Here is a 12,786-nt window from a genome sequence, read left to right as displayed (position 1 = left end):
CGTTATGTGACTCCAGCTTATATAGACTCTGGGTCACATGCTGCACTGGCCAATCACAGCCATGCCATTAGTAGGCATGGCTGTGATGGCTTCTAAGGGCACACTAGTTAAACGCTTGCTGATTGGCTGCCTTGCACCTGTTAAAACCGCGCCATTAAAACCGTGCCAAAACATCAAATAACATTACCGAACAACGCACAGTATCCCGAACATACAGTGAAATGTTCGGGTCCGTGTCCGGGTACCAAATACCTAAAAGTCCGGTACGATCCCGAACAATACAGTCCAGGTTCGCTCAACCCTAGTAGTTAGTAAGCGCGATAACTTGTGCAAACCAATCAAAATACGCTTATTTCGATTTTTTTACCAAAAATATGTAGCAGAAATCAAATTGGCCTAAAATGTTAAAAAATGTTATTTTTATTTTTTTTGGGAAATGTTATATAGCAAAATATGAAAAATATTGTTTTTTTTTTTTTTTTTCAAAATTGTTGCTCTTTTTTTGTTTATAGCGCAAAAATTAAAAATCACACATGTGATCAGATAATACCAAAAGAAAGCTCTATTTGTGGGTCCATTAAAGTAACGCAGTGCCAAATCGCAAAATAGGGCCTGGCCATTAAGGGGGCAAATCTTTCCGGTTTTAAAGTGGTTAAGGATAGGTCCCAGAGAGGCGATAGTACAGATGATGAGGTTGATTCAATTAGATGAGTATAGCATGGATTAAATCAAAGGATGGAGAAATAAATCCATCAAAATTGCAGAAGTAAACCATGAGAATGTATGACAGGACAAACAGGAGATAAGTTGCATTCAATTAAAATTTCAGGAAGCGTTCCTATGATAGGACACCTGGAAAAAATTTGTAGGGAGTTAATAAATTATGCTAAGATTTATGATATTCGTACAGTATATGCATACGTAATATTATTAAGGATATATATTATACTATATATATATACAACAAAGTCTCAGTCGCAGCTCTTTAATGAGTGCATTCATAAAAAAGCATTTTAACTGCTTTTTTTTTTTTTATGAAAAGGCATGCCAGGTAACTATACTTTCAATGCAGTACTTTTCCTTCACATGCTCTCTAATGTTTCAGCATGACCTCATGTTCATTCATCAAGCCTACACTTTTCTGAAGACATCTTCCCACGTGCAGTTAAAAGATTCTAAACCTTTTTGTCAAAGTCACTCATATAATCAAAAAAAAGCCTGCTATTTAGGACAGAAACATTCCCTCTTTATGACTGAAAATTATTTTCCCATTACTTCTCAGTAAAGCATACAGGTATATATATATATATATATATATATATATATATATATATTTTTTTTTTTTTTTACGCAAGAGATACACATTTAATTTACATTTTTTTTTTTTTTTTAAGTTTTCCTTTATTTGTGGCAAGGAAAAGCAACTGAATAAAATCATCTTCAGATGTTTATTATATTTTGTAGAAAATGACACAACGCATTCTATTTTAACAAGATGACCTTTGCAAATCTGATGCGCTTTTAGTGGAACCTTGATAAATATTAAATACTCAATACAACACTGCAAAAAAAGCAAGTTTACCACACGAATTTGGTCTTGTGTTGAGAGAAGTCAGATGCTGCATACTACCTAATCCAGCACAAGTAATTTAAAACTAAAAACAGTTAAATAGGGTTTTTAAAGTTTAGAAAACTAAGAGTTAAACATTAAAGTGAAACTCCAGGCATACAACTAAATACACAGAGGGGGGGATTTAATAAAGCCCTATTGATGCTTGAAAATGGTCTGTGCCAGATTAAATTTGCACCACCCCGTTTTTCTAGCTTTACTGGTATACAGTAGCTAGCAATTCAGGTAGTACTGGATCACATTAAAAAATAACTACTTCCAGTTCATAGATAATGAAACTTGAGAAGATTCCCGCCCGTAGAACATCATATGATATCCTGGACTTGAAGTAGCGATATCTGAATGATGCCTACAGCTGCAGCATCCAGATATCTTTATTTTCAGCCGGCGATTCTCTCTCTTGTAAAAGCCGTCCTAGTAGCTGATTAGCCACTGGATGGCTTTTACAGGCAGTGGAACGGGACGACCCCAGGCACCTCTCTGGGCTCACCCATGTGATTAGAGAATCTGGGATCTGCTCTGGCGGTGGCGGGTTACCACAGAGCTGCTTGTGGTCCAGATCTCTATGGGAGGCCAGAAGCAACACCATTACGTCACTTTTGGCTCTGGCAGATGTAAACACTGCCATTTTTTTTTCATGGAAAGCAGAGATCAGTGTTTTTTTTCTTTTTATCTCATGCTTTCCAGGGTAGAAGAGATATCTGGGGTCTTAAAGATATTATATATATATATATATATATATATATATAATGTTTGGGGGTTCTGAGTAATTTTCTAGCAAAAAAATTACAGATTTTTTTTTATGTAGAAGAGAAATGTCAGAATTGGCCTGGGCTGTCTCTGTATGCTGTGTATAAGGTGACATATTTGCCACCTTGCCCACTCCCCACCTGTCACTGGTCGTCAGTATGCTGTCGGCTTCACACCTGACAGCCTCCTAGCAACAAACCTTTCCCTGAGAAACTAGTTCTCCATCAGGCCTGGTTTCTCCTTGTAAATGGCAGCAGGCAGTGGATGGATTCTTGAACCAATAGAAAGCTGCTTGTGGCCGTGTGTTTCAGCGCAAGCCGATCAGCGTGGAGAGCTTCCGGCTTGCGTTCCACCTACGACACACGTCTCCACGCTGTGCGTTCCAAGTTGACGCGTTTTGTCACTTCCGGTGACGTCTTCGGAGATCTCGATCTTTTTTCATTATTTGCTTTTGTTGTTTTGGCTTTTATTTGCACGAAACTGTGTATATATTTTTGCCCAATTGGGAATAAAAATATTTAAAGGATATCACACTATTTGGAGCTTCTTTTTTCTATATCTTTTTTGGCACAAGGGGAGAGGAGACAGAGGGAGATCCTACCACTTTATCCACCTGAAGCAAGCCAAAAAGACCTTTTAGCCTGGACGGCTATACAAGCCTGATTGGTCATGGTGCTATAAGGCACATATGACCCACAACGTCTGGTAAGTGATTGAATCTTACCTTTGCCACAGTGATACCACAAAGATTAGGATTATTACTAAGTGGACAGAGTAATCATCGCGCTGAGCACTTGCACTTTTTGTCTGGAAGTTTGCACAAAGGACTCACTTTATACTGCACATTTATTGGATTTTTTATTTGGAAATTTGCACAAAGGACTCACTTTATAATATATATTTATTGGACTTTTTTGAACTTTGAATTTTTATATTTATTAATGGTATACGGAATATGATCTATTATTTTATTATTTTACACATTATATTTGTTATATATTAATTTTATGAAGTTTAGTATATTCACTTTTATTGCAATTATTTTAAAGCAAGCGCTATAGGTAGCCTTTTAGACTACTTACTTGCATACAGTTTTAATTTCTATAGCAGCTGCTACGAATACACACAATATACTTATCCACCAAAATTTATTCACAAAAATATTTTTATTATATATTATTTATTTCACATATTTATAAATCAAACACGTGGCGCGGGGCATATACACTAGTATATTCCTTACATACAGTTTAAATATGTTCACTGTTCTGAAATTCTGTGCACCCAATTTTGTGATTAAGGGCTCATCCTCACATGCGGTGGGGGGTGCAGTAAAACCTAGCACAGCAGCTGGAGGGAGTTGTACACAGGCCATGGCACAAATGATACCCCATCGCAATTGGTGGACAGTACCACCACTGCACGTGACCCATTTAATATAATGGCGCCAAGCAGCAACCGCCCTACAGCTGCAAGCAATGCGCCTTGTGCAGGTTAAAACAGATATTGAGCCAGCGACATATCAGCCTCCCAGACACCTATCAACCCCCTATGTCTCCTCTTTGCCTTTAGTCTCCTTACTAAACAGTAAATCAACATCATTATCTTTGTCATCTACCTTTGTCATCTAAACCTGGCCATTCACATATAGATTTCTTTAGAACTCTAACGTCTTCATTCACGCTAACAGTGCAGATGAACAGATCCCCTTTTCCGTGGTATTACATTTTGACAGCCCATGGTGCCTGTGTCCTTAAAAGCCTTCTAATTCCTCTTGTCTTGTCCTGATTACGTGCGAGCGGCTGCAAATAGCTGAGGAAGTTGTCAGCCTCTCATTGCTTTCAATAGGGCTGCTTCCCACAGCTAATTAATGGGAACCCCCCGCTGGGTCTCCCGAATGTAATTGCATGCGGACTTATTCGAAAATATGAACAAGACCTTAAAGAATCTGCCCTAAGCACTGGTCCATAAGTGCTATTAAAGTAACTACAGACCTGCATCTACAACTTGGGCCTTTCAGTCTGGCTAAGACCAGAATGTTGCTTCTATTATATCTGTAAAGAAAAACACCTTTGGATATGATTCATGTGCTCACAAGGGTCAAAAAAACCTGATCAGGTATAAAAGATTATATAATGAGATGCAGGGTGACTACACTACAACACAAGCAATACACTCTGCAATAAAATTACCAACACTGGAAGCCATCAGCTGAAAGGTACCACTGAACTTTGGCTTTGAAATCTTTCCCTATCACCCCATTGTAAAATATTACTTACAACACAGAAAAATGCAGATATTGCAGTTTATGGGCTTTTCATACTTGCGCAATGCACATTTCAGGTCACACAAGGATTTCCTTGAACTATAGTACATTCTCTATATATTTCGCTGAATTATTCCACTAGCAGACAAAGGCAGTGTAGCTTGTTCCATAAAACTGGTGTTTAGCCAATATCATAGTGACTTTGATTTAAATACATTTTTGTGAAATGCATTGGTTATCATCCTATTTTAAATTTTTCATTATTGTAAGTTTAATTGTTGCCCTATATGTATTTTATTATTTGTTTTATTTATTTTTTTTATCCAGGCTCCAGCATACCAAGACATTTTGAACAATTTCATGCTCCCAACTGTGTGGGAACAGTTTGCGGATGGCCCCTTCCTGTTCCTAACTTGACTGAACATCAGTACACAAAGCAAGGTCCATAAAGACATGGATGAGCGAGTTTGGGGTGGAGAAACTTGACTGGCCTGCACAGAGTCCTGACCTCAACCCGATAGAACACCTTTGGGAGGATTTAGAGCAGAGACTGCCAGCTAGGCCTTCTTGTCCAACAGCAGTGCCTGACCTCACAAATGCACTTCTGGAAGAATGGTTAAACATTCCCATAGACACACTTCTAAACCTTGTAGACAGCCTTTTCAGAAGAGTTGAAGCTGCTATAGCTGCAAAGGGTGGGCCAAATCAATATTGAACCCTAAGGACTATGACTCGGATCCCATTAAAATTCATGTGCGTGTAAAGGCATGCATATCTGTACTATATACAGGGCTCAAAATGTAAAGTCCTGAGCTACTAGCCAGGCCTTAAGGGTTACTCGCCACCAGTTGCCCCACCCAACTCCTACCCTGCCCCGCCCCTAATTCCGCCCCTAAACATGCCCTCATAAATTATCTCATAAAATTACACTGTTAAATGTTTTTGCATTAATGCAGAAGTTACAAAAATAAATATTAATAACAACGTTTTCAGTGCCCATCAGTGCAGCCTCAAGGGTCTGGAGGGTGGGGGGCTGAAGAGCACTGGGGAGGGGCTGGAGGGCGGGCTGAAGAGCATTGTGGGGGGCTGGAGGGGGGACTGAACAGCACTAAGGGGCTGGAGGAGGGGCTGAAGAGCAATAAGGGGATGGAGGGTAGGCTGAAGAGCACTGGGGGGGCTGGAGGGGGGGGGGCTGAAGAGCACGGGGGGGCTGGAGGGGGGGCTGAAGAGCACTAAGCGGCTGGAGGGGGGCTGAAGAGCACTGAGGGGCTGGAGGGAGGCTGAAGAGCACTAAGGGGCTGGAGGGGGGGCTGAAGAGCACTGGGGAGGACTGGAGGGGGGGCTTAAGAGCACTGGGGAGGGCTGAAGAGGGGGGACTGAAGAGCACTAAGGGGCTGGAGGGGGGTGGCTGTACAGCACTGGAGGGGCCAGCAAAAGAAAAAAAGAAGTTGGATATGAGGAGCGGTGGGGCGGCTGCATATAGAGGAATTGATCTTTCCATATTCCTCCTGCAAGCGCTGAATGCCTGCAGAGAGGAGAATCAGGCATCCAGCGGCTGCAGGAGGAATATGGAAAGATCAATTCCTCTATATGCAGCCACCCCACCGCTCCTGTTATCCAGTCACACAGGGAGGCTGCTCAATCCTTGGGCACTCACCTTCTTCCAGCCCCCGCGAGCAGCGCAGCACAGACGGATGGAGCAGCTGCCTTAACATGAGGAGATGATCGGCACGAGTACCGGCTTGACACCCCCATTGGTTTGCCACTGCTGGCCGGATAATGTCAGAGCGCGGATCATCCAACTGTAACAGCTTTAATTGTAATTGCCGGGCACTCAGTGACACACACAGTCCCGCCTCTTAGCCCGGCTTCTTTGATAGACGTCACACGTCCTGGTAGACCAGGTGTTCTGTCCATCAAAGAAGCCGGGCTAGGAGGCGGGACTGTGTGTGTCAGCGAACGCCCGGCAATTACAATTAAAGCTGTTACAGTTGGATGATCCACGCTCTGACATTATCCAGTCCGTCAGGTGGCCAGCTTTCCTCTCCTCTCGCTCCCGGAGCTCGCCCTACATAATTTTCCACTCGCAAAATGCGAGCAGGCGAGTGGAAAATTTGAGGGCTGCTATATATATTGTATATACACTGCTCAAAAAAATTACAGGAACACTTTAAAAACACATCAGATCTCAACTATCTATACTGATATGGACTGAGTAATGTGTTAGGAACGAAAGGATGCCACAGAATTCAAAGACACCCCCAAAAATCAAAGTGAAAAAATGATGCAGCATGCTAGTCCATTTTGCTGAAATTTCGTTGCAGCAACTCAAAATGGTACTCGGTAGTTTGTATGGCTCCGAAGCGCTTGTAGGCATGCTGGACACTGTCCGGGCATGACGTTGCTCATAAGGAGGTGATGGATGGTGCCCTGGGCTATTTCCTCCCAGATCTGGACCAGGGCATCACTGAGCTTCTAAATAGACTTAGGTGCAACCTGGCGGCGTCAAATGGACCGAAACATAATGTCCCAGAGGTGTTCTATTGGATTTAGGTCAAGCAAGCCTGGAGGCCATTCAATGGTATGAATTCCTTTATTCTCCAGTACCTGGCTGCATACTCTCCTCACATAAGGCTGGTCATTGTCATGCACCAGGAGAAACCAAGGACCCACTGGACCAGAGTAGGGTTTGACAATGGGTCCAAGGCTTTCATCCTGATTCCTAATGGCAGTCATGGTGCCATTGTCTAGCCTGTAGAGGCCTTTTGCGTCCTTCCATGGATATGCCTTCCCAGACCATCACTGACCCACCACCAAACCGCTCGTGCTGAACGATGTTATAGGCAGCATAACATTCTCCATAGCATAACATACTGTATATATACAGCTGGGTTTCCTGTATAGGACCGGACTCCACCAGTTGAGCAAGGGGGGCCCAGGCAGCAGGAGGGAATCCATTCATAAACAGGAGGGGGGATCGGTGTGGTGGGGAGCTATTACTGGAACCATTACCTTGTATGGCTCTCCCTGCACCAGGTGAAGGCTAACTTCTCCTCTCCCTCCTGCTGGCTTTTAACTGCAGCAGGGAGAGCTGTACAGGGGATCAGTTCCAGTAATTGCCCCCCGCACACTGCCCATGTGAATAGGACCAAGACCTCATTCACACACAATGCTTTATTTATTACCTCTATATTATTTTATATGTTGGATTTAGACTAAAATTTTTCACAAAGTATCCCTAACTCACGACATTGGCTGTGGCAGCATGATACAGAGGAAAACTGATTCATCTAGAAATATCTAAACATGTCAGTTGAGCTTTACTTAGATATCAGTCTTCTGAGACTACCCTAGGTGACCTGTGCACAATCTAATATGCTTCTGGAGGCTGCAAAGCATCATGCATTATAAAGCAGACTACTTAAGTGTGTGGGTGTGTGTACTGTTTCTCGCTCGCTTGTATACTACATGATAATAAATACCAGTTTTGTAGAGAGAATAAAGGCAGCCTTGTGCATTTTGGGGATATTATAGAAAACAATTGCTCTGGGCACGTTCTGTTTTTTTTTTTGTTGGCTTGTCACAGATCGCTGTCTCTGATTATGTTGGCATTTTGCTTTGAGAGGACTAGAAGATATAAGATAACTGACATTGTCAGAGCAGAGATGGATTTTCATGAGATGTCATTAAACATCACCAGACAGGATGACTGGATGTGTGTGTACAAGTTTCATTACCCATCATCTTGAAATGAACACACTAGGAATGTCACAACGATGGACGTTCATTTGTAACATGTCTTCCGTTTCCTCTGACTTAACTTCTAGTCTTTTTGCAAGCCATACTTATTAGGTGATGCAGTTCAATGCAAAACATAAACTGATGATTATGTTGATCTGCAATGTTATTTCTGTGGATGGTGGATACGAAAAAAAAAGACCAGTGTCCCAGTCATTAATTATCTGTCCACTATATTTACTATGTATGGCCACCAAAAGCCATTCTACACATCTGGTAAATGCCAATCCAGCAGAGGAGACAATATAGATTAACTACTTGTCGTCGGCTCACTGTATATTTACGTAGGCAGAGTGGCAGCTACAGGCAAAATCACGTTAATAAACGTCATCTGCCTGGGAGGAGCTAGGGGACGAGTGCGCGGCGCCAGTGGCGCGCTCCCACCCTGATCGTCAGCGGGAAAGCCAGTGCGAATGACAGGCGGCTACGATTGCTGCCTGACACTGGCGATCTCCCCCCACTGACAGAGAAGGAGGGACAGCTGATGTAAACACAGCCATCCGTCCTTCTCCCTGCAATGATCACAGAGGCTATGTAATCCTGCTATATAGGATCACATGTCCCTGTGATCATTTCAAAAGCCCAACCCCCCCCCCCACAGTTAGAATCACTCCCCTAGGCTTACATTCAACCCCTTGATCAGCAACAGTATTAACCCCTTCCATGCCAGTGTCATTATTACAGTAACAGTGCATATTTTTAGCACTGATTACAGTAGTAATGTCACTGGTCCCCCCCAAAAGTGTCAAAAATGTCAGTCAGGGCTCCGATCTATCCGCCACAATGTCGCAGTCCTGCAAAAAATTGCAGATCGCCGTCATTACAAGTAAAAAAAAACAATAAAAATGACATAAATCTTTCCTGTAGTTAGTAAACGCAATAACTTTTGCGCAAACCAATCTAAATACGCTTATTGCAATTTTTGTTACCAAAAATATGTAGCAGAAAACAAATTGCCCTAAAATGTTAAAAAATTTAGATTTTTTTATTTTTTTTTATTTTTTGGGATGTCATATAAAAGAATGTGAAAGATATGTTTTTTTTTTCAAAATTGTCGCTATTTTTTTGTTTAGAACACAAAAAATAAAAATCGCACAGGTGATCAAATACCACCAAAAGAAAGCTCTATTTGTGGGGAAAAAAGGATGTCAATTTTATTTGGGTACAGCAGTGCCGAATCGCAAATTAGGGCATGGTCATTAAGCAGGAAAATCTTCCAGTCCAGAAGTGGTTAATGGCAAGCATAGACTGAACACTGCATTCAAACCAGTGTAATACACTGCTATGCTACAGTGTATATGGATATTGACTCAGAACACCCTTTCTTTTTCAGTGGTTAGGCAGCATGTGTCAGAAGTTGAAAGCACATGCTAAGTGCTCCACTTTCAGTGTCTATGTCACCTATGTCAACTATGTCAGCAATGTCAACCAGGGTTCCTCCAGAGGTTGCTAGGGGTTCCATGAGCTCTGACCGAATGACCTCTCATTTATGGGTACCTGCATAATTCTGAAGCCAACACATTTTGGCAGAGCCAGCTGCATGACATCAATGATCTTTTTAGCTGTCTGTAATGGCGACCACGTATGCTTACATTTACATATTTTTTTTATTTGATCAAAAAATGGCATCCAAAAACAATCAAACAGCCCTAACTTCCCAACCACCCGAATTTGATTAAACAGAGTAATTTGGCCACCAGGGCAGAAAATTATCGATCAGTCAGCATTGAGCTGCAGCACTGAGATACTTTGTCATAAATATGATCTAATTTAATTTATTTGATCAGATTATGCGAATACATGGTGGAAACAGAGATCTGATCAATAACTTATAATCATATATAAACTATCGATTGATTGAAATCCACTTCCCCACATGTGGCTTATGGATCAAATGGGCTGCCAACTATAGATCAAATATTCCTATCAGAAGAGTTCAATCAGAAAATAAATAAATAATTTATCAAAGTAGGTAAGGCCACCATTAGCGTGACATTCTAACCACTCCTGTTAGGGGGACATTCTTCCTTCTTGCTACCAGCTTAAGGGCACTGACTCCCAATGAATTGGTTTTGGCAGGGTTCCCCAACACCTAAGAATTATTTCCAGGGTTCCTCTGCAGTAAAAAGGTTAAGAAAAGTTAGTCTATGTGAACATAGTCTGTCATGGCTCCTGCATCATGTGAGCACTGTAATTGGCTCCCATTCCCCTGGCTATTAAACAACAGCCTTGACCAAGATTTATCGGTGACAGCTCGGTCAGCGTCCTAGGAGTGCGCAGTAAGTGTACTCCCAGCATACAACCCTATTTTCTGCCATGGATTCATGTGTGCAATGGCTAGGCGATAAAGCCCACTGTTCTCGCTGCCGCAAAGAAGCGAACACTAGCACTTTTGGTGCGCACCCGGGTTCGATTGACGTCAGAATTCGGTTATTTTTGATGACGTGAACACTGTCTTTGAACTTGGGTGCGCACCTGCGAACCGTACCCGAGTCCACTTAAAAAGGGTGGTCTGGGGTACGGTTCATGTGAACTCCAGTACGGTTTGCTTCTGGTGAGAACGCAATCGTACCAAAGCGAGCAATTCTATCAATTTTGGCACCTTCTCGTTTACAGCGGTTGCCAAGCAACATGAGTACGCCCTGGCTGCAGCTTGATGACACAAGTGTACCGCGGTTCGGATACAAAAATCAAATGTGAACACAGTCCATCGGGGGCAGGGGGAGGGGGGGAGCAATCGAACTCGGGTTCGGACTAGGCCATCGCACCAAGTGTGAAAACACCCTCAGAGACAGAAAATGATGCAGGTTCTATTTTCTAGGTTTGTGGCCCAATATCTATAACTTCTTGTCCAGTGTCACAACTGGACACCTGCAGTTAAAAAACAAAAACCTAATTTGTGTTAGCGATTGCCTACCTTATTTAAAACTAAAAAGGAAAATTTTGGCTTTCCATACATTTTAAGGACTTCCTACCCCGAAGTGGAAAACGGCAATATGAATCTTTACAAAGTTACCTTTGAATATAACAAGAACACTTGTACGTACCGACACAAGAGACCTCTTCAGTGGCGACTCGTACTCCTCTCATCTGCACTTTATCATGGTGGAAAAAGGACTTTGCGCTACTATTCTGAATCAGTAAAATCAGGATTCCCACCAGCACAGCCAGGGAAAGGACTTTTCTCTGTCCATTCATCTTCTCAGTCTTTGGCAGTACAGTGCAGTGCAGTCACAAGCTGGGCTGGGGTTGTCAGATGACTAAGAGAAGGAAATTTCACACTAAAAATACAGCACAGCCTCAGAACAAACAAGTTTCCAAGAAAGAATATGAACCAATATCTACGTCATGCAGTTATGTTGTGTCCGTCTTCAGATCAGAAAGTTGAAATGATGTTCTTGGCATGTTAAAATAGCCTACAAAAAAAAAATGACGAGGCAATACTGAAGAGAATGAATTAAAGCAAAGACCAGAGATCTTCACTTCCTACATCACTAAGTTTCTGTGTCACTCATGTGACTGTGTACTCGCTGTTCTCGGCCTTTTACAAACAAGAGGGAAGTTGCATGTGCAGCTTGTTATGTCTCATAAGAGGGAGGGGGGTTGTGGGTCACTTCAAAAATGTCACTGACAGATAACAACACAAAAAATATCTTAACGTGCTGAACTAATAAAATATTTTACAATTACAGATTGAAATAAACAGAAGGAAATGGAAATACTGCAGTGATATTGCATCTTTAACACTTTAGATCAGCGTGACACTAAGGCTACGTTCACATCTTGGCATTGCTATTTACAGGCGTTTTTTAGGCGTTTTTTCAGGCATTTTTATGGGCGTTTTTTTCAGACATTTTACAGGCGTTTTACAGGCCTTTTTGTGCAGGCATTTTTAGGTTGACAAATGACCAATGGAAAAAAATAAAAACGCCTGTAATCTGCCCAAAAAGAAGCTCATGTACTTTTTTGAGCGTTGGGTGTTTTGCTTAAAACGTCAAAACGCACAGATGTGAATAGGGGCCATTGAAATGAATAGGATTTGTCTTGTTGGACGTTTTTTGAGCTGATCCTAGAACAGAAAAACGCCCCAAAAACGCTTCAAATCGCCTACATGTGAACTTAGCCTAAACAATATCCTTGGGATGGCAGGCAGGAATTAAAACAATATACCGTATTTTCCGGCGTATAAGACGACTGGGCGTATAAGACGACCCCCCTAATTTTCAAGTTAAAACATAGGTTTTGGGCTATACTCGCCGTATAAGACTACCCCCCTTCCGAAGCAAGGCAACACCATTGAAAAACATCAGATTTCTCATAGATCTGCAAGGTACCCCAAGTA

At 42.0% G+C, this 12,786-nt stretch overlaps 1 protein-coding gene across 1 annotated transcript in view; it reads right to left on the bottom strand.

Annotated features, from left to right (window-relative positions):
- AOAH (acyloxyacyl hydrolase) overlaps window positions 1-11,987 on the bottom strand; it is a 209,397-nt gene extending 197,410 nt beyond the window's left edge. The window contains exon 1 of the mRNA XM_082259508.1: window positions 11,492-11,987. Within this exon, the coding sequence (XP_082115634.1) occupies window positions 11,492-11,642 (151 nt within the window). The 5' untranslated portion in view covers window positions 11,643-11,987. The remainder of the gene's footprint in view (window positions 1-11,491) is intronic.
- Window positions 11,988-12,786: the final 799 nt, after the last annotated feature.

This window comes from Pelophylax lessonae (assembly GCF_965119305.1).
Source record: "Pelophylax lessonae genome assembly, chromosome: 5".
Classification (NCBI taxonomy): domain Eukaryota; kingdom Metazoa; phylum Chordata; class Amphibia; order Anura; family Ranidae; genus Pelophylax; species Pelophylax lessonae.
Note: the sequence above shows the minus strand (reverse complement) of the source record. Positions and strands in the feature narration are given on the sequence as shown.